At 44.5% G+C, this 21160-nt stretch overlaps 1 protein-coding gene across 3 annotated transcripts in view; it reads left to right on the top strand.

Moving 5' to 3' along the window:
- Positions 1–21160, top strand: part of TRIP10 (thyroid hormone receptor interactor 10) — an 87774-nt gene that overhangs the window by 36633 nt on the left and 29981 nt on the right. For 2 of the 3 annotated variants that reach the window (XM_035140377.2, XM_035140379.2), the window contains exons 2-6: positions 11017–11132; positions 14941–14997; positions 17007–17154; positions 18613–18675; positions 20747–20851. In XM_035140377.2, coding sequence (XP_034996268.1) covers positions 11017–11132; positions 14941–14997; positions 17007–17154; positions 18613–18675; positions 20747–20851 — 489 coding nt within the window. Of the gene's footprint in view, positions 1–6516; positions 10515–11016; positions 11133–14940; positions 14998–17006; positions 17155–18612; positions 18676–20746; positions 20852–21160 lie in introns of those variants that run through there. The other variant, XM_035140378.2, reaches the window with a different exon arrangement.

Raw genomic sequence — 21160 nt, 5'->3', positions numbered from 1 at the left:
TAGAAGCCTTAGGTAGTTATATTCCTTTGCTTCCATCTCTTATGCTTGGGGAGTTCTTGCAAGCGTAGAGATAGACACTTGGTTATCCTGACTTTTAGCCCTGCAGTTCAGTACTTAGGAGACCATGTAGGAAGTGGTCCCCACTTAGGATGCAAGTGTAGGTGTGCTGCCTCCATGAAAAGAAGACATTTCCAAACCGTTCTGCCTCCTTAGGAGGAGCTCTCTCCATAACTGACTTACTAGCAGTGCCTTTGACTGAACTGCCTGGATTGGTAGCTGCTTGGACTGCCCAGTTTGTTGCATAGTCATGGTAATCTGTGTTTTAGAAAGCCTAGCTGGTGAGATGACGCAAAAGAACTCTCCTGCTGCTTGACAAACTTCCATCTGGTTCCCATCTGATAACAGCAAGGGAGAAGAGTATCTTACATGGTATGAGTCTCCTTCCCCATGAGACCCGAGTCTGTTGAAGTCTCTTTGCTTTATTGTCCTGGGAAGGTGGTCACGGACATTAAAGAGGGCGGACTTCCTTGGCCTTGACTGGAAGTGCAGTGAGCAAGTTCTCTCCGGGTGGAGGTTCCAACTTACGTACTTGTGAGGCTGAGAGCACTGGGAGAACTGCTTGGCTGTCGATGATGATAAGTCATTTGTTAGGAAATGGCAGTCCCTTCTGTGCATCGGGATGTTGCAAAAGCCGGTTCTGCAACACAGGAATCTGCTGCTTCCATGGCTTATGCGACTTCTTAAATGTAGCATTTCTCTCCTACGTGACTGCAAGGCATGCAGAAGGGAAATATACCCTGGGTGCCCTCTAGGCTGCGTTTTTGGAAACAGAACTTTTTTTTCTGGAGACCTGCACTGGCCACAGACATCTAGTGGCAGTGGGGGTTTTTTTGGTCAGAGTTTGCTTAAATTTCTCAAGGGATCCCTCGCTCTCTGTAACGTGATAGGAGACACAGACAGAATGACAAGGATAATCCAGATCAAATGGGAGCAGGAAGGTACGATCCATTTAAACACTCTACAAGAAATGATGAAGACTATAAACAATATTAAAATAGAAAAGTATAAGGAATTAAGTAGAATTTTTTTTTACTAAAGTGGTATAGAACACCGGCACATATGGCGTATACAGTGGTACCTCTACTTACGAATGTTTCTACTTACGAACGGAGCTCCGTCCGCCATCTTGGATGCGGTTTAGATAGGATTTTTTCTACTTACGAATTTTTAGATAGGGTTGCTTCTACTTACGAATTTTTTCTCCCAATGCATTCCTATGGGATTCGACTTACAAATTTTTTCGACTTACAAATGTGTGTTCGGAATGCATTAAATTAGTAAGTAGAGGTACCACTGTATAGTGAAAGGGTTTAACCCCAAATGCTGGCATTGCGGTCGTGAAAAAGGACTATCCTCACACATGTGGTGGGAATGCAATTTGGTTAAGGAATATTGGCAAAAGATCATAAAGGTAATTTCTGGACTATTCCAAATAAATATAGAAATTAATAGGGACTTGCTATTTTCGGGAATACTGAGAAATAATAAAGTAAGAAGTAATAACCAAGAGCTGTATAAGATCATGGTTCTAGCTGGAATGGCAGTTATTGCTCTAGGATGGAAAGAAAAAACTAAATGGAAAAATGGAACAACACTGTTTTTGAATACACACAATCAGAAATATTTGCACAGATAATGGTAGAGGATAGATGGGAAAATAAATGCCAAAAAAATCACAAATAAGTGGACATTTTACAGGAACTGGATAGAAAGGGGGGAAGCCAACCCGAATATACAAGCACGAATGAATAGACTGTGTACATGGCTAAAGATCTGAAGAAGGAAGGCCTGACCAGGGAAGAGGGTGGGAAGGGAGGGGAAAGGATTAGGGGAGAAAAATGGACTTTGTTATGTAAGCTTTTGTTATGTAAGCCTTTACAGGAACTATATACAATAATGTTATGCATTGTAGTATGAAAATTAAATAAAATTCAATTAATTTTTTTTATTTTTTTTAAAAAAACCGTGTTTCGTTTGAACTTGGTGTTCATCACTCCTCACTAACTTTGCAAAGCTCCTGGTTTCCGTGGTGTGTTTCTTCCCATCTCAACCAAGGCCTCCCTAGCTTCTAGGGTGTCTTCTAAGCTTATCTCTCTCCCACATTGCACAGAGAGAGAAGCATGATTTGGTTCAGAAACTTCCAAAATATAATAATCGCTGCAGTAGCTTACATCTGAGGGCCAAACTAGATGTGACGTTCAGGCAACCCTACCCCAGATATGTGGGTTTATGAAATAAATAAAAACAACCCCCCCTCCCGAATGCACCTGGGGGTACCGTAGTTAACCTTTTTGCTGACTCCAAAACTGTTCTTCACTCTATCTCTTGCCTCCTTCATTGCCTACTGCATTTTGATGAAGAAGCCACATCAGGAATGTTTTTGGGTTTTTTTCCACAGTTGATGCTAAAGTTTGTTCCTGCATGAATCCACGAAATCTAAGCAGTTTTTCCTGCTTCTTGAAAATGTGGAGAAATTCTGAGCATATGCGTATGTAATGTAGGGACTTTGGGGGAAATTTCAAGAACTTTTCCCCTTTGTGTGCAGCAGAATGAAGGCTGAAGGGACAAAGTCCATTCCAAGGCAGATTAGCTTTTTCTGCTTGCCCCCTTTAAGAGTGAATATTAGCAAGCCCTTTGCTGCTTTTGGAATTATTATCATTATTATATATTTATAACCGGCCTTTTCCTTGAGAGGACTCAAGGTGGCATACAGGAAAAAACCAAGGATCGCTAAAAACATTGGGGGGGGGAATAATTGAAAAGCAATTAAACGTTAATAGAATCAAAACTGTATACATATATGAGATCTGTTTAAAACATACAAATAATTACAATAGAAGCAGTACAGTATCGGCCCTTTCATTAAAAGCAGCCAGTTCCCCAAAGCCAGCTGCTAGAGGGCTCCCAATGATACCGCCCCCTGGAGTTTGGAAGACTGTGCTTCGCAATACATTGCCAGCTCAATTGGGTTCTTACGACGTGGCCCACAAACTGGTGTTGGCCGTGTCTACTCACACATGCAAACAGATTATAAGCAGAAATCCTTCCTCAGGGCCTTCAGTAAAGAGACATTGACCATGCTTTCTTGAAATTTCCTACTGCAACAGTGAGGACTGGAAATGTACTTTCTATTTGAAGTGTAATTTGGCATCCTATGAAAGCTCAGTTCCATACTTCATGACATATAGAATTGAAAGGGAGCAGTATGTACTCTGGAATTCTTACTTCAAAGTTCTCTCTCTCTCTCTCTCTCTCTCTCTCTCTCTGTGTGTGTGTGTGTGTGTGTGTGTCTCTCTTTCCCCATCCATCTGGCTTGGAGAGTGGAGATTAGAAAACTGCAATCTCCAGAGCATGCCTACAGAAATCTCAGTTAGTTACAGTGGTGCCTCACTAGACGAAATTAATTCGTTCCACGGGTCTTTTCTTATAGCGAAAAATTCGTCTAGCGAATCCCATAGGAATGCACTGAATTTTTTCGACCTTTTTTGCCCATAGGAACGCATTAATTGAATTTCAATGCATCCCTATGGGAAACCGCGATTCGCTAGACGAATTTTTCGTAAAACGCATTCGTCTAGCGAGGCAAGCTCCGCTCGAAAAATCCTTTCGTTAAGCGGAAAGTTCGTTAAGCAGGGCATTCGTTAAGCGAGGCACCACTGTAGTTAGTTTCCCCCCCTTCTCTCTCTCTCTCTCTCTCGTATGTAAATGTATCCCATTGAATACCACTTGCTTGGTAAGGCTCATGAGTTCTTCTTTTAACTTTCCCACCGCGTGACCTTGAACAAGACCACATTCCCCACTCCTGGGATTCTAGCATCTTCCTGGAGTCTTTCCTGGAGGCTGCATGGGCCAAAAAGCTTGCTAAGTATTTTGAGTGCTTTGGGGCGGAAGAGATCTAAGAGCCAAGTATTGACTTGCTTGTCTGTCCACTGTGTGGCCTTATTTCAGCTAGGATGTGGGCTGATAAACAAGGCAGAGACATTATCTCCGTCTCCTTGTACTCCGACCTTGATATCTGCGTAGCACCAAACAACCCAGGCTTGTTTTATTCACGGAAAATTTCATTGCATCATAGAATTGTAGAGTTGGAAGGAACTCTGAGGATCATTTTAGTCCAACCCCCTAAAATGCAGGAATCTCAGCTAAAACGTCTTTGGCACCCCCTGCCTTAAGATGAATTTAACCACTACACATATTTGTGTAGTGTCATTATTCTGAGAATCATTCCTGATTCTGATGTTGGATGGCTGTGTTTGACCCAACAGTACGAGAGATAAAAAAAGAGAAGGCAAAATAATTATTTATATTTTACACTATCTGACATGCAGTCAGAACCTTAGCTACAGAGTCTTGAGGTGGGTCTAGTTTGGGCTTTTCCCATAATGTTAGATTTACATTCTTATTCTTATTAAAAAGCATGTGTGCCTTTGTATCCAAAGACATCTCCTATGCAAAGAGAGATGGCAAAATATGCAAACAGTGGTCTACTTGTTCTGTAGGAAGCAAATCTGTCTGGTGTTCTGGCCAATGAGTGTAATGCCTGACAGACACATTTTTTAAAAATGTCATTAGAATAATGTAATTAACTTACAGCACACAATCCTTTTAATTTTTTTTTCCATTTTTAATATGGAAACAAAAAACACACATCCCCTTCCCTCCACCCACCAATTATACAACTTTTGTACCAGTCATGACATACAACTAAAATACCTAGTTACTCCCCTTCCACCCTTTTCATAATTTCTTTACTTTTCTACTAAATCGTGTATTCCAAATTCTTAACCTTCAAATTTCTTCCTCTGTTAATTTCTGTTTGCTCCTGTTCTGCTGGATTTACTCAAGACCTGCTAAGTTATTTACATACTTGTTTATACTGGTTCTTAAGAAGAGGGACGCGGGTGGCGCTGTGGGTTAAACCACTGAGCCTAGGGCTTGCCGATCAGAAGGTCGGCCGTTCAAATCCCCGCGACGGGGTGAGCTCCCGTTGCTCGGTCCCAGCTCCTGCCAACCCAGCAGTTTGAAAGCACGTCAAAGTGCAAGTACGGTAGATAAATAGCTACCGCTCCGGGGGGAAGGTAAACAGCGTTTTCGTGTGCTGCTCTGGTTCGCCAGAAGTGGCTTTGTCATGCTGGCCACATGACCTGGAAGCTGTACACCAGCTCCCTTGGCCAATAAAGTGAGATGAGCGCCGCAAGCCCAGAGTCGGTCACAACTGGACCTAATGGTCAGGCGTCCCTTTACCTTACTGGTTCTTAAAATATTCAATGAACTTTTTCCAGTCCTCCTTATATTCTTTTATCAACCTTTTCTCTTACCCTATTCATTATACCTGCCAATTCAGCATACAGTATTCAAGAATTTTAAACTGCCACTCTTCCTTAGTGGGTACCGTGCTCGTTCTCCACCTTTGTACGGCGCACAATCCTAGGCGTGTTTATTCTTTTAGTAAGTGTGGTTTGGATTGCAGTGTTAGACCATTTGTATTTAGCACCTTCCAGTTCAGGGTAGATTTGAGACATCTTGCTGCAATATTTGTGCCTAAAGGTCTGCTTGCCATTTGTATACAGATCAGCTGAGGACTTTGCCGAAGCTCTTTTGAGTTCCTGCTTAGCATTTCTAAACCCTAGAGCATGCAGGGCTGGCCTTACCAATAACATGGCTTGCTTGGCGTGCAGAATTCAGCAGTTGCCAATTTTCTCCTGCCAGCCTCCATCTCTTCTGAAGTTAAGTCTGTTATTTGAATCTGCCTCTTGCTTGGGACTTTCCCCCTCTCTTTTCGGTAGGCAGAACCAAGGTCTGAGCGGCTGACTCAAGGGAACAGCATGGAAGTTGTTAAAATGATTCCCTTTGGCCCTTGCTGGGATTGTCTCTTCTTTTCCATTGGCCAAAATATTATATTGCTGCTGACCTCTTCTCTTGACCTAGAAGATGTCATTGCATGACAGCCCGTTGCTTTTTGGCATTTGGCATATTCAGTGCTCATGTGTTTGGGTCAGAAAATGGCATCCCTGAGTTGAGTTCTTCCCTGTTGTCACTTTTACCTTGTATTATGACATCTGCTTGTGTGTTTCCCCACTGGAAATGCACAGTGCAACCAGTTAAATTGTTCCCTATGTTGTAGAGGGAAAGAAAGAAAACTCAATATAGGATTTCTCTTTTCAGTAGTAGCCTTGTGTCACTCTGAATCTAGTCCTATGCTTAGAATCAGGGCCGGTGCATCCATTCAGGCGACCTAGGGAGCTGCCTAGGGCGCCAGAATGGAGGGGGCGCTGGCCAGGCTGCCCGCCGCCTGCCCCCCCGGTGCTGAGTGGCTTCATGCCGCTCTACAGCTGACAGGCGCACCTCCCCGCGCCTCTCAGCTGTTTTTATTTTTATTTTTTCTACTTTTATTTTCTATTTTTTATTTTTATTTTTTCTACTTTCTACTTTTATTTTTTCTAATTTTTCTATTTTTATTTTTTCTACTTTTAATTTTTATTTTTTCTATTTTTTCTCTTTTCTCTTTTTCTATTTTTATTTCTATTTTATTTTTTTATGTTGGGGGGGGCAGAAGGTGATCTCGCCTAGGGCGCAAAAAACCCTAGCACCGGCCCTGCTTAGAATACCTGTTAGCTTTTCGGTAAGAAGGAGAGGGTAGGACTCAGCGAATACTATTGAGGTTCTCCTAAAATGTTTGTGGGAATTAATGTTTTGTGGTTTCATTTATCTGATTGCTTTGTGTGGTTTATTTTGAGCACTCTGATAGAGGGGAGGAAGACAGCCAACCACACAAAGCATTTCCCCTCCCAGTTGGCAAAGCTTATTTGACATTAGCATGAAACCCAGTAAGGTGGAAGGCTAGCCCAATAGATTCAGCAGGCGTCAGAGAAGACCTTTAAACACTTGCTGAAAAGTTTTCTATTCAGGGAAATTAAGAAAATCAGTTTCCGTAGTAGCTGGTCTGTAATTTTAAATCTTTATGTGGTTTTTATTGTGCATGGATGAAAACTGCTTTGATATTTTGTTTTATGAGATTGCAGCATACAAGTATTTTTTATAAATAAAATAAATACACTGAGTAGAGATGGCGAGCTTTGGTGACAGTAACATGCAAAATGCACTGTTAGAGAAAATGGATTGAAAAATTGACTGTTAGGGGAAATGTACACTAAAATGCTAGCAAATTTTACGAGGGCTTTAAAAAAAATTGCAAACTGCAATTAAAATTGCAAACTGATGAGGAAATTTGTTGAAGTGAATGTAAGATTGGGGAAATGAAAAACTGAGGGATTTACAGATCCATCTATTCCTAACACTGATAACAGACTACGTGGAACATCTGTGAGGACTGGAATAAACTCAGAATCTAGCCTGTTGCCCCTGTGTTTGTGACCTGCTGTGGATTTAAAGCTACACTAGATAATGTGATGTAATTAAACTTTTGGAAGCAGAACACCAGGTAGTTTAGTTACATAAGCAGTATATTCAGAGAGGTTTTCAGACAGTATTAACTTTCTTTTCATCCCCCAGCATGCATGCATGCATAAAAATAAAAGTTGCTTAGCTACGGTGCTGGAAAACTTCCTCAAATCTACAGCAACTGCAAGTAAGGATACTAAAACAGGACTCCGCATTGAAGAAGTGAAAAATGGCTAGCTGGATTTGCTGGGGTCCAGGCTGAAGAAAAACCCCAGCTGCTTTTGATGTCTGCATCAAGGGTATCTGTTATTCGACAACCTTATGCAAGGAAGTTTCCCTTTAAAAAAAAAGTCATTGATGCTTACAAATTTAAAATATTTACTTCAAACCTCGGCAGCTGCATGGCGCTATAATAGCTTCCAGTGGATGGGCATAGCTCTACTCTAATTCACAAAATAGCAGAACTCCGATCTGAGTCACGTGTAATATAGACAGCTTGTTAAAAGGTAGTAGAAAAATCCTGCTTTCTGCTTGTACAGTCGTACAGTGGTACCTTGGGTTACAGACACTTCAGGCTACAGACTCTGCTAACCCAGAAGTAGTACCTCATGTTAAGAACTTTACCTCAGGATGAGAGCAGAAATCGCCTGCCGGCGGTGCAGCAACAGCGGGAGGCCCCATTAGCTAAAGTGGTACCTCAGGTTAAGAATGGACCACTGGAACGAATTAAGTTCGTAACCAGAGGTACCACTATACTACGTTTGTGTCAGGGGGTTGTTGCGGCTACTCTCGAGTAAAGACGCTCCAGTCCGCTCGGTCTTTCAGAGTTTTATTGTGCATATTATTTACAGTGCAGAGATATCAGAAAACATGACTGCCTAGTCCGATTCAGAACCCGGCAATGGCTCCCGTCGCGTCTTGGACCAGCATAAAAGCCTGGGCACCCCAAAGCGCCTCCCCCTATCCCCGCGTGTGGGCGCGCGCCTCATTTTGGGCGCCGGAAGGGGCTGCATTCCTTCTCCCATCCTTTGGCTGGAGCTTTGCGGAGGCTCCGGCACCTCGCTGTGCTGTCCTTCCTCCTCTGGCCAGCTGGGTCGGTGCCTAGGCTCTGACACGTCTGAGAGCCCACCCTGCTCCATTCCTCAATCCCTCCTCCTGGCCCGCTGCTAGTGCTGTCACTGGGCGAAGTGCTGGTCAGGATGACTGGGGGAGGGTCCCTGTAAGGAGCCCCCCCCCCTGACAGTTTGTTTTCAAACGGCTTAGTTCTTGAACGTTTTGGCTCCCGAGCGCCGCAAACCCAGAAGTGAGTGTTCCGGTTTGCGAACTATTTTTGGAAGCTGAAAGTCCGGTGGGGCTTCCGCAGCTTCCGATCGGAAGCTGTGCTTTGGTTTCCGAACATTTTGGAAGTCAAACGGACTTCCGGAACGGATTCAGTTCGACTTCCGAGGTACAACTGTACTGCTCCGGACCTCACACTCCAGCCATGGTCTCTGCACCATTCTCAACACTGTGGCTCATATCTGAATGTTGCTGTGTGCAGCGCATGTCCAAACTAACTTAGGGAGCAAGCTCATTATGATATGCCAAGCAGGCTCAAACTAGGCTTATTAAGAATACAAGAAGCTACCTTTTTTTGAGAAAAGGAGAGGATTACCCTTCTCCTTGTCTCTTCTCCTGTGTAATACCTTCCTGTACCTTTTGTTTTGTGAACTCAGCCACATGTCCTTGGGTGGTGGCCCCTTGCTCCTACTGTTACGAAGATTGTTGTGTCGAGGGGAGTGTACTGCCCTGACTCATTTATTTCCCTCCTTGCATTCAGACAAAGTTCTCAGATCTGTTGCGAAAATAAAGAAATACTGGCATGGATCCAAGAGTTCTGTATTCTCAGTAGATCTGGTAGTTAGTACTTGCATGTTGAGTTGAGGAGACAGATCCTGCTTATCAGGGTTCGAAATTAGCAGGCACATTTCACACCTGAAGATTCTCCATTTGCGAGCACCTCAAAAAGTCTGGGTGCCATTTTTTCTGTGCTTGGCTGACACTCAAGGTTTACTGAAATGTATGTGCTTTGAAGCCTCAAAGTACAGTTGTGCTTTGAAGCCTCAAAGTACAGTTGTACCTTGATTCTTGAATGCCTTGGTACTCGTGCATTTTGGCTCCCAAATGCCAAAAACTCTGAAGTGAGTGTTCCAGTTTTCAAACGTTTTTGGGAAGCTGTGCCTTGGTTTTCGAACGTTTTGGAAATTTAATGGACTTCCGGAACAGATTACGTTCGAGAACCAAGGTACGACTGTATATGTTAAGGATAGACAATACGTTAAGGAATTTAACAATAAAGAATAGAATGTTTTGAAAACTGAAGTACGGTACCAGTATTTTTATGTCAACACCAAATTAAACATGTATTAACAATTCCTGTTAAAAATGTGGTATTAACAATGTGTCACTTATGTGAATTGTGTATTAGTTCATGCTTATCAAAATACTGTAGTAAATAAAAAGTGTTGCCAATTGCCTCCCCCCCAAATGGCCCCAGGTCCCAAAAGCCACTTGACTCCTAGCTTTTCTATCACAGTTTCTATCACTAACTCCTTAGCTATGCAGAACCCAGGGCATCTGGAGATAGAAAGATGTGCTCCACTTGTCCTTCTTTGTCTGCTTTCAATGGGTCTTGTACAGGGGAGATTCTTGGTGGATTTTGTCTTGTGTTAGTGTGTGTGGAGGGGAGGGGGGCAGTTTCTACTTCCAGACTCCAAAATGTTATGGGTTAGACCTATGAGTAAGGCTGGCAAGGGGACACACTCATGTGGGCATCTGGGCAGAGCTACATGACTGGCACCTCATAACGGACAGGCCTACACCTGCAAGCTCACTAACCTGGTGAAATTTAGGCAGTGAGCCAAATGGATAGATCAGCGTATGGCAGATAAGCCTCGTTGCTGTTATGCAATCCCTAAGTACACATCTCTTCCTTCCTGCCCTGACAGGCTCTGCGTCGTTTAACCTAGCGCTTTCTGAGTTGGTTAGCCTGTGTCTGGGCTACGTCATTTCAGGTGGGTAGGGGCTTGCATGGCTGATATTTTCCCCCTTCTATACAAAAAAAAGGGTAATTTGCATAGAAAGCTATCTTGTGGGTGTTATCTCCCTTTTTGCTCCAAGGAGCTCAAGGTGATAGACATGGTTCTCCACTTGTGCACTGCAGCATTGCAGCAAACCAGTGAAGTCGGGTAGGTGGAAAAATAATGAAAGACCTAAAGTCACCCAGTCAGCATCATGTCTGAGTAGAGATTTGAAACCCGGACACACAGCTCCTAGTCTGACAGAGGAGCCAACACAGCTCAGTGGCTCTGTTGGGAAAGGTTCTATCCTTGACCTGCTAGTTTTCCAGCTGCAGAGAACTTCACATGCAAATCCTCAGTTTGTAGCCGAAAGTGGTTCAACCCGGACATGTTTTTTTACCATCTAAATGCGTGTTCGGTTCCGCCTATTGGGGCCAGCACAACACTTGCTTTCGGTGTTGTTTGGTAACATCTCGCCTGCTCTCTTCCCCTTTAGGATCAATTTGACACAGTTGAGCGCCACACTCAATGGGGCCTGGACCTGATGGACAAATACGTCAAGTTTGTGAAAGAGCGGACCGAGATCGAGCAGGCGTATGCAAAGCAGCTGAGGTAGGTATTGTGCCTGGTTTATCAGAAGGACGGCTGAGCCTGGCAGGGAACGGCAAAGCTTGGAGTTCAGCCTCAAAGTCTGCGGTGGGACGGGCCATCGCCAACTGATCATGGCTTATGCTTGGTGTTGGAGAATAGCAGTTTGTCAGGGAGAGCGAGGTTTAAAAACTTGCTCCTGAAGTGCTTGATAGATTCTGGAATAGTGTACAGTAGAGATGGTGGATGGAGTGACTTTTTTCTCCCCTGCTCAAGATACTTGGTTAGAATCAAGTTGATTTTTCATTCTGTTTATGATGGACACAAGAATGAAGTTCTTCACACTGTGAATAATTGTGGAACTCCCTGCCACAGGATTTAGTGATGGCCACTACTTTAGATTCTACAACAACAACAACAACAACAACACAGTGACACCTTGGTTCTCGAACCTAATCCATTCCGGGAGTCCATTCAACTCCTGAAACCGTTCGAAAACCAAGGCACGGCTTCCGATAGGCTGCAGGAGCTTCCTGCACTCAAGCGGAAGCTGTGTCGGATGTTCAACTTCCGAAAAACATTTGCAAACTCGAACACTTACTTCCGGGTTTGTGGCATTTGGGAGCCGATTTGTTTGGGAGCCAAGCCATTCGAGAACCAAGGTACCACTGTAATTGCCACCATCTCTTATTAAACCCATCCTCGTGAATTGGTCTAATTCTCCTCCCCCCCCCCGTCCTGTCCCTGCCCCCCAATGCTTGGAGGCACTGATTCTCCAAATACTAAATGTTGGGGATAAACAGAAAAGGGGTTCTCCTTTCATCTCCCACTTGTGAGCATCCACTGGATGCTGGATCAAGTGGATCTTTTGGTCAGAGCCAACAAACCAGTTCTTAATTGAGGCTTTCATTTCCAACATCTGCTCCCGGGTCTGTTTTTATTCATTCTCTCTCTCTCTCCTCCCCTACCCCTCTCCCCATGATTCACTGGTCCAGCCGAGTTCCCAAGCAGCTTTGTCCAACCTTTGAGACACAGTCTCTTTTCTCTCTCGCCCTCTGTCCCTGCGCTTCTTAAAACTGTCTCCTTCCAAGCCACTTGTTCCAGCTGTCCCTGAAGCAGAGCCAAAGACTCGCTTTGGTCGGAGCCCCTTGTCCAGGAAGACCCAAAAGAGTGTTGAATTTCTGGCCGACTCAGTATTTCAAGGGCCATCCAAGTCCCTTTGCTCTTTGGCTGGATCCTGTGACACTCATTCCTACCACCACCCAGTCTGCCGGTCTTGGATGACCAGGCAAACGTGGAATTGGGAACAGAGTCCTCCGAGGTGATTGAACTGGGCAGCAGCAGCACAAAAGTTGGCTGCTTTGCTTCCCCCCTTTCCTCCTCCTCTCCTCCTCCTCCTCCTCCAATAACTTTGTTGGTTAGTCTGTTCGCTTCTCACCTCTGCTCCCCCCCGTCCTTTTCCACGAGTTTTACTCCTTTTAGAGTCAAGAGTTACTCAATTGGCTCCTTTCCCTTAAAAGGTTTTCTCCCCCTCTCTTGAGGCGTAGAATTGCAAAAAATTCAGAAGGGCACAAAGTCCATCAGCTGCGGGCTCCTTTATACCCCAGCCTCCCGCCACCACTTCATGCACGGTTTGCCAAAACCACAGGAAATAACTAAACAAAGCGTCCGCAGAGCAAGTACAGTGCTTGCTGTTCTCCTGTTGCCCCTCTTCTGAAGCTCACTTGAAAGCTACAGCTGAGCCTAGCGAAGCCTGTTCCCTTGGCTGAGCCGTATAATGAAGCTACGAGGCGCACCTCTGTGGGGAAGCAGCTTAGGGGCCGCCCAAGAGAATGCCCTCTCCCTGGCCACCCTATGCCCGAGCCTCTGGGGGCAGAGGAGCTACCAAGAGGGAGGCCCCTGCTGACTGACCACCTAAGAGGTTCTGTGGGAAAGGAGGCAGCTTTTCAGATATTTGGAGTCGGAGTTCACTAAGGTGAGCACCTTCAGTTGGGCTCAGAAATGAACTGGCAACCAGTGCATTTTTTTTTCAGAACAGGGGTTGTTTGAGATCTCAGTGGAACCCCAGCCAGTTAATCTGGCTGCAGCTGCTTTTTGGACCAACCGAGGTTTCTGAATCATCTTCGAGGGCAGCCTTCGAGGGCACATGGTGATAATCCACTCTGGAAGTTACCTGGCTAAATCAGGTGGACCTTGTTTGGTCCGGCAGACATTAGAATAGAGTTTACTTGTCTTATGGAACAACATGGACACTGCTCCAAAGGGAATGTTTCCCTGTTAGAGCCAGAGAGGGTCCAGTATACCTGAAGGAACGTCTCCACCTCCATCATTCTGCCCGGACACTGAGGTCCAGCACCGAGGGCCTTCTGGCAGTTCCCTCGTTGCGAGAAGCCAAGTTTCAGGGAACTAGGCAGAGGGCCTTCTCGGTGGTGGCGCCTGCCCTGTGGAACGCCCTCCCAACAGATGTCAAAGAGGAAAACAACTACCAGACTTTTAGAATACATCTGAAGGCAGCCCTGTTCAGGGAGGCTTTTAATGTTTAATAGATTATTGTGTTTTATTTTTCTGTTGGAAGCCGCCCAGAGTGGCTGGGGAGACCCGGCCAGATGGGCGGGGTATAAATAATAAATTATTATTATTATTATTATCATTATTATTATTATTATTTCCGTCCTTTTGGTACAGTATATATATATATATATATATCCCCAGGCTGGGGGTAAATTATTATTTACTTCAGTCTTCTGTCTAGCTTTGTAAGAAACTCCCGTTCCACATAAAAGTGGCTCATCTTTCCTTATTTTAAAATGCATCCCAACTTCATCATCACCATCATTTTATTTGTATGCCGTCTTTCCATAGTTAAAACAATGCTCAAGGCGGCTTACAACATGGCAAGATTTACATAATTGCCAACATAACAAAAGTCACAAGGAATAAATGAAACACATCAAAAAGTAAATAACCAAATGGAAAACGATTTCCACTTAAATCATAAAATCTAAGACTAGGAATACAGCAATAATATCAATCACAGTTTAAAATGGCACAGATAAAAAATAAAAGCAATTTTAAAAAACAAAAAACAAAAACGAAGCCCTTTCTGCCCAGCAGCGGCAGCAGTCCTTTATGGAGCCTATCAGGCCTCGCCCCAAGCCAGGTGGAGAGAAGCAGGGCAGGGCCCTTCAGGCCCCCAGCAGGTCAGTCCTGGGCAGCAGGCTTGATTTTCTCCCTATTTCAAGCTCCCGTTGTGGGTCTTGCCAAATCTTCTGTGTATTTCTAATATTTGAAGAAAAATGATTTTAAAGCTGTTTCTTAAAAGATGTAAGCCAACAACTAGGACATCATGAATGGGGGTTGGAGGGTTGGGGAGTGCCTACTTTTTAAAACAAAAGATTGGTGTGACCAAAGATCCCACATGCACACTTTAGAAAAGATAAGGAAGATAAAATATTTGCTCAACATCCAGCATTCATGGGGAATTGTTGTATAAAACATTACCAGCTTATTTAAACTTGTCACATTTGATAAGAATTATCTCTGGGGTGTTCATTTGTGTCGATTATCAACACTTCCATCTACAAATGGCTGGAGCCGCTTCTTACAGGCCTAATATCGAAGCTGTCCAATTTTTGACCTGGCTCCTGTTTTTTGATCTGTCAGCCCCGCGGTGCAGCAAAATGAAACAGGTGACAGGATGTCAGCCAATAAATGAAGGCAGGAGTTTGATGTCTGAATGATATAAGGAGGCATTGGGAGGGGGGGCAAAACGGGGGCTCATCTTCAGGCAGCAAAATGCCTTCGGCTAGCTCATTTTCGCTCTCATTTATAGGAATCTTGTGAAGAAGCATCTTCCCAAGAGGACTACGCGAGAAGACCCAGAATCAAAGTATGTATTGTGTCAAGTGCATGGTTAGTTGCAGCGATGCATGAGATATTCCTACTCAGTGCGAGACATTTTTGAGGCAACAGTTCTCTGACCACAAAAACTTAGGTCAGTGGTTCACAGACTTTTGCTCTTTGCAGGGTCGACCACCCAAGCAGTCATTCAGGGTGGCAGTAAAAAAGGTAAAGGGACACCATGGCGGAAGACAGAGTGCACGGAAATGCCATTTACCTTCCTGCCACCGCAATACCTATTTATGTACTTGAACTTTGAAGTGCTTTTGAACTGCTAGGTTGGCAGGAGCTGGGACCGAGCAATGGGAGCTTACCCCGTCTCAGGGATTCGAACCGCCGACCTTCTGATCGGCAAGCCCAAGAGGCTCAGTGGTGTCCCGTTGTGCCAGAAGTGGTTTAGTCATGCTGAAAACATGACCCGGAAATCTCTCTGTGGACAAATGCCGGCTCCCTTGGCCTGAAAGCAAGATGAGCGCCACAACACCATAGTCGCCATAGACTAGAACTCTCATCATCCATGATCATTGGCCTGCATGCAGGATCCGGCTGAATGCTGAATTCATGTACTCTAAGCATGTATTGCATTCTGTGGGGCTTACTCCTGAATAAGCAGGGATAATGCTCCATCCTTAGTTATTGTGCTGATACACAGATAAGAAAACACTAGATATGTCAACTGATATGAAAGGTGCAGCAATAAAACTGCTAGCACATTTGCAAAGCTAAGCAGGGTCTGGTATGGTTTCAAATTGGATGGGGAACCGTGTGTTGAGGGGGTTAGACCAAATTACCCCCGGGGATCACTTCCAACTCTACAATTGTATGAATGCTTCCTTTCTGCAAGTGCTGACATTGTTTGTATTCTGTGTTTCTGCCGAGTGGAGCCTTTTGACTCAGCTAGAACTGTGCTTCTACCCAACAACTGTTTGTGACTTTGTTGTATATCTGTAATTATTGTGACTTCTCACCCCCCCACTACTGTCTTGGCTACCACCCAGTATCAATCACTACCAATTACTGCTGCTATCCCCTTAAGAGAAAGCGGGACAGACAAACTGTATGGTGAAACTTGGAAAATTAGAATATCGTCGAAAAGTGCATTTATTTTAGTAATGCAACTTTTTATTTTTTATTTTCCTTTTAATTTTTACAAATGCTTTCTTTTGGAAATTCCACAGTAATAAAACAAAGAGTTACAATAATACAAAAGTAAACATCGCTATTACATTTCATGAATTACATTCCATTTATAATTGCCCTGCCTAACGACAAATAATTACAATTACAACAAATAAAGGCTTGACATGCTTTGCATGTCATGCATCTATCTCATATACAGTGGTACCTATACTTACGAATAACTCTACTTACGAATGTTTGTACCTTCGAACGGAGCTCCGTCCGCCATCTTGGATGCGGTTTAGATAGGATTTTTTCTACTTACGAATTTTTAGATAGGGTTGCTTCAACTTACGAATTTTTTCTCCCAATGCATTCCTATGGGATTCGACTTACAATTTTTTCGACTTACGAATGTGCGTTCGGAACACATTGAATTCGTAAGTAGAGGTACCACTGTATTGGTTTCACCTTTTAAGTTGCATTACTGAAATAAATGCACTTTTCGACGATATTCTAATTTTCAGAGTTGCACCTGCATATTATAGGACAGTTTGTCTGTCCTGCTCTGTCTTAAGGGGATAGCAGCAGTAATTGGCAGTGATTGACACTGGGTGGTAGCCAATAGAGTAGTGGGGGGGGTGAGATGTCAAAATGAAGTTGCAGTAGCTAGAAGGGAGGGGGACCCAGTTAATGGGAGTAAAGTTTAAGGGCTTGGGGAGAGTGATCTGGGACTTCCTCAGCAGAGACAAACACAGAAATAGAAACACACTCTGACACCAGCATGACGCCCCTATAGGCTATGAGTGGCCGAGTCTCTGCTTCGCTGTAAGTCTCTGCTGCTGGGCACAACCTTCCTGCTTTTCCTCTCCTTTTCAGGTTCTGCCAATATCAGGCCTTCCTTCAGGTGGTGAAGGAGCTGAACGACTTTGCAGGCCAGCGTGAGCTGGTAGCTGAGAACCTTCTAACGCGGATTTGTGTGGAGGTTGCCAAGTACTCCCAGGAGCTCAAGCAGGAGAGGAAGTCGGTACTGTAAAGTGCTCGCCTGCCTTTGTGGTGTGGATAAACTCTGCATGGTGGTCAACCGGGGGACCAAATCAGGTTCTGCTTCTGCTGCCCAGGGGTCCTGACGAACAAAACCGTTCAGGTGTACCTCTCTGTGAGGGGCACTTCATCTTTTGTGCTCCCCCGGCTCTCTTGCTGCTTCTTCAGCAGGGAGCTGAAGGCATAGTGTCCCTGGCCTTTTTGCCTTTGTGCATACAGAGTGGCTCCCTTGGCCATCTGCATCATCTGTGGGGAGAGCATCCATGCTACTTCCAGATGTTCCTGGTGGCTGCTGGCATTGGCGTAGAGATTTTTTTATGTACTTACTACGGCCAAGATCCAGAGAACTCTGAAACTCAGTTCTGTAAGCCCAAGAGGGCTGTAGATCTGTTCTTAGTCTGAGCAGCAGTCACTGTATACTGCGTGGCAAACTGCTTTCAAAAACTGTTTTTGACTGCTGAGTCCACCATGCCTTATTGTAAAGTACACCCCGTAAAAAAACAACCACCCCATTTTGGTTTATCTGTCACTCTTCCGTCAGGAGAGTGTTTGTTAACAGCAAAAGCACAATAAAATAAAATAAAAAACAATAAAATCAATTTGAACAACATAACAAAAAGGGGACACTAAAAATACTACATTGTTGTTGCTAAATTCTCCATCAGCAGTGTTGACTATTTGAGTCACTGAGGGTTGGGAACTAGGATAATGTTAAAATTAGTCAGGTTTTGGAGAGGAGGGCTAGCAATTAGATTCAGGATTTGAAAATATCGTAGCCACTACAGTGCGTGTGTTTTAATCTGTTTTTATTCGTTGCAGTATTTCTGTATGTCTTTTCAGAATTAAGTTCTATGGAGTAGTCTGCATGATTTCAGCACAGTGGGACTAGAGTACCTGATTAGAAAGTAACCTTGAATTATGACCAACTAAGTTTTTATTTTGGTATGAGCTTTCATGTGCATGCACACTTCGTCAGATAGTGTGCATGCACATGAAAGCTCATACCAAAATAAAAACTTAGTTCGTCTTTAAGGTGCTACTGAAGGATTTTTTTTATTTTGCTTCGACTCAGACCAACACGGCTACCTACCTGTAACTTGAATTATGAGTACTTCTGGTTTTTCAAGCTGAGGCATCTCCTTTGAAGCCCACCCCACTCTGTCCCCAAACTCTCTTTTTCAGATTGTAGACACTAGGGACTTGGACCTGTTTGGGGCCCATTTCTTCAGTAAGTTTTCTTAGGGTTGTAGTGTTCTGGTGAAGAGATAGGAAGAGTTAGGTAGATCAGGTAGCAGGTAGGTGCTAGAAGATTCTTTTGGTAGTAGCAGGTGGTCTTTTGCTCTTTCTGAGGTACTTCTGTCATCATTTGAAAATGATTGGCAGAACTGTCAATGACACTTCTAACAAAGGCTTTCATTCTGTAAACTTTCTCCTTCTCCAGCACTTGCAAGAAGGCCGAAAGGCTCAGCAGCAGCTGGAGAACTCCTTCAAGCAACTTGAAAATGTGAGTTGTTTTTATCTTCAGCCTAGCTCTACATACAGGGTGCAGAATCCGAGGCTCATATGCTCGGAAGACCTAAAACAACTTCTGTGGATTTGGCCAATGTTCGGAGCAGGAACACAGCTGTGGAGGGGTGATTGATCCCTTTAGAATTCTCCAAACATTTAGTGAATGGAAACATCATGAGGAGACCGAAAGAGGCCTTTTTTCCACCAAGAATGTTTCCTCTGTCCTTTTTTCAAAATTAAATTTGGGGATGACAGATGGAGGAAAGCAAAGAAGACGACAAAATCCAATGCACATGGAAAGAGAGGGGGGAACGCACTAGCTGTAGCACTCGCTTTACTGCATCAACCATAGAATCTCCTGTGTTACCTTTGGAAGTCTCCAAGAACTTCTCAACTTTTTTGTAAATCATCGGGGGGGGGGGGAGGAGATCCTAGCTTGGGCAACGCAAGAACAAGCCTTTATGAGCAGCAGAGGCGCAAGCTCCCCAGAAACAAAACTGAATCCATCTCTGGCATTGTTGCTAGCGCTTTGGTCTCGTTGCATGAAGGGTTTTAAGAGAAGATTTCAAAGAAGGTGTAATAGAATGATGTGCAAATAAGCCAAGACTGAAACCTGTAAATGGTTTTCAAGAGCCCCTTGTAGGAGTGTGCATGCATTAGATGTAGACTCAAAAAGAAATGGTATACTTGCTCATGTTTCTCTTAAAGCAGAAAAAAATCATATTATAAGACCTTGCATACATTGAATGTCCTTCCTGCATACATTCACACGCAGGTACACTCAGTTTTTACATGTGAGTGTGCAGGCACTTACCGAAGCCAGTTCCCGCCTTCCCTATTTTGGCTGTGCAGTGACTCCATTGCGATTCACCTTCCTGCGTTCTACAGGACACAAACACACTGTTGTGCTTACTTTTCCCCACATGAATTAATGGGGGGAATTGTTTGTGGGTTTTGTTGTACTTTAGAATATTCAGGGGGCTGAATTTTGAGCCCTGCCTTAAGCGAAGCCTTGAGAACGTGGAGACAATCTGGAAAGACGAATTTTTGTGACCTTCCAGTTGGTGAACTTCAGTGAAGCTCCTGCTGTCTAAACTGGGAAAGGTCACCTGTCCATTCTCCACCTCTCCCCTCCTGTCCACTGGGTTACAATCAATTATACCTGAATTACCCCCACCCCAATAAATTATGCCATCTGTCCCCACCTCCACCCCCAAATAAAAGGTGAGATCACTTTGTTTAGTAAAGGTAATGGGACCCCTCACCATTAGGTCCAGTCATGATCGACTCTGGGGTTGCGGCGCTCATCTCGCATTATTGGCTGAGGGAGCCGGCGTACAGCTTCCAGGTCATGTGGCCAGCATGACAAAGCCGCTTCTGGTGAACCAGAGCAGCACACGGAAACGCCGTTTACCTTCCCGCTGTAGCGGTACCTATTTATCTACTTTGACGTGCTTTCGAACTGCTAGGTGAGCAGGAGCTGGGACCAAGCAACGGGAGCTCACCCCGTCGCCGTGGGGATTCGAACTGCCGACCTTCTGATCGGCAAGCCCTAGGCTCTGTGGTTTAACCCACAACGCCACCCGCGTCCCCACTTTGTTTAGTAGCTTCTTTCAAAGCCTCAGCAAGCTTTGAAAGTAGCTCCATAGACAGTGTACACAAACAGCCTTTCCACCCACTCCTTTTCCAGTAAATGTTTGTGTGTGTCATTCAATTGTAAGCCTGCAGCCAGAGTCTTTTTTTAGTGTTATTGATTGTACTGCACCTTGTTTTGAAAGCCCATTATACATAACAATTTGTTAACCCCTCCTCCCATTTCCAGCTTTTATTTGAAAGCCCAGAACGGGGCTAACAAAACGGGAGCACTTAATGGGTGGTGTGATTTAATCCTGCCTGTGAAACCAAGAGATCTCATCGCCCAAGTGCGAGTGATGCTCGTGTCAGTATCCCTGCAGGAGAGAGATGGCAGCATCTCACGCTTTGCGTCCAAATGGGTGTAGGCTTTCGTTAGGCTTGCTGTGGTGGGCATCCCTCACTCTCAAAGACTCTCTCTCTCTTAACCGCAGAGCAAGCGCAAGTTTGAGCGAGACTGCCGAGAGGCTGAGAAAGCTGTGCTGACTGCCGAGAAACTGGACCAGGACATCAATGCTACCAAGGCAGATGTGGAGAAGGTCAGTGCTTTTGAACAGGAGTGTACCACTGCTCCCCATCCCTAATAGTGTTTAGGAGGGTATCGGAGTCCTTCTGCAATGGAAGTCATGACGGATATCCTGAGTCACTTGCTTGCTTGTGCCCTGTAATTGACCACTTACCCCTTGGTTTTGCTTATGAAAGCTTTCTAAGCAAACCACAGGTTCTTTCCCCAGTTAGCCATTAAAGCCAAGACATCATCTATTTGGGGGACAGGGGGCAGGTGGGTATGGAGGACTCCCTGGTCCTGAATTGGGTAACTGTGACCCTGAATGACCAGGTGCGCAGCC

This window comes from Zootoca vivipara, chromosome 16 (genome assembly GCF_963506605.1).
Source record: "Zootoca vivipara chromosome 16, rZooViv1.1, whole genome shotgun sequence".
Taxonomy (NCBI): Eukaryota; Metazoa; Chordata; class Lepidosauria; order Squamata; family Lacertidae; genus Zootoca; species Zootoca vivipara.
Note: the sequence above shows the minus strand (reverse complement) of the source record. Positions and strands in the feature narration are given on the sequence as shown.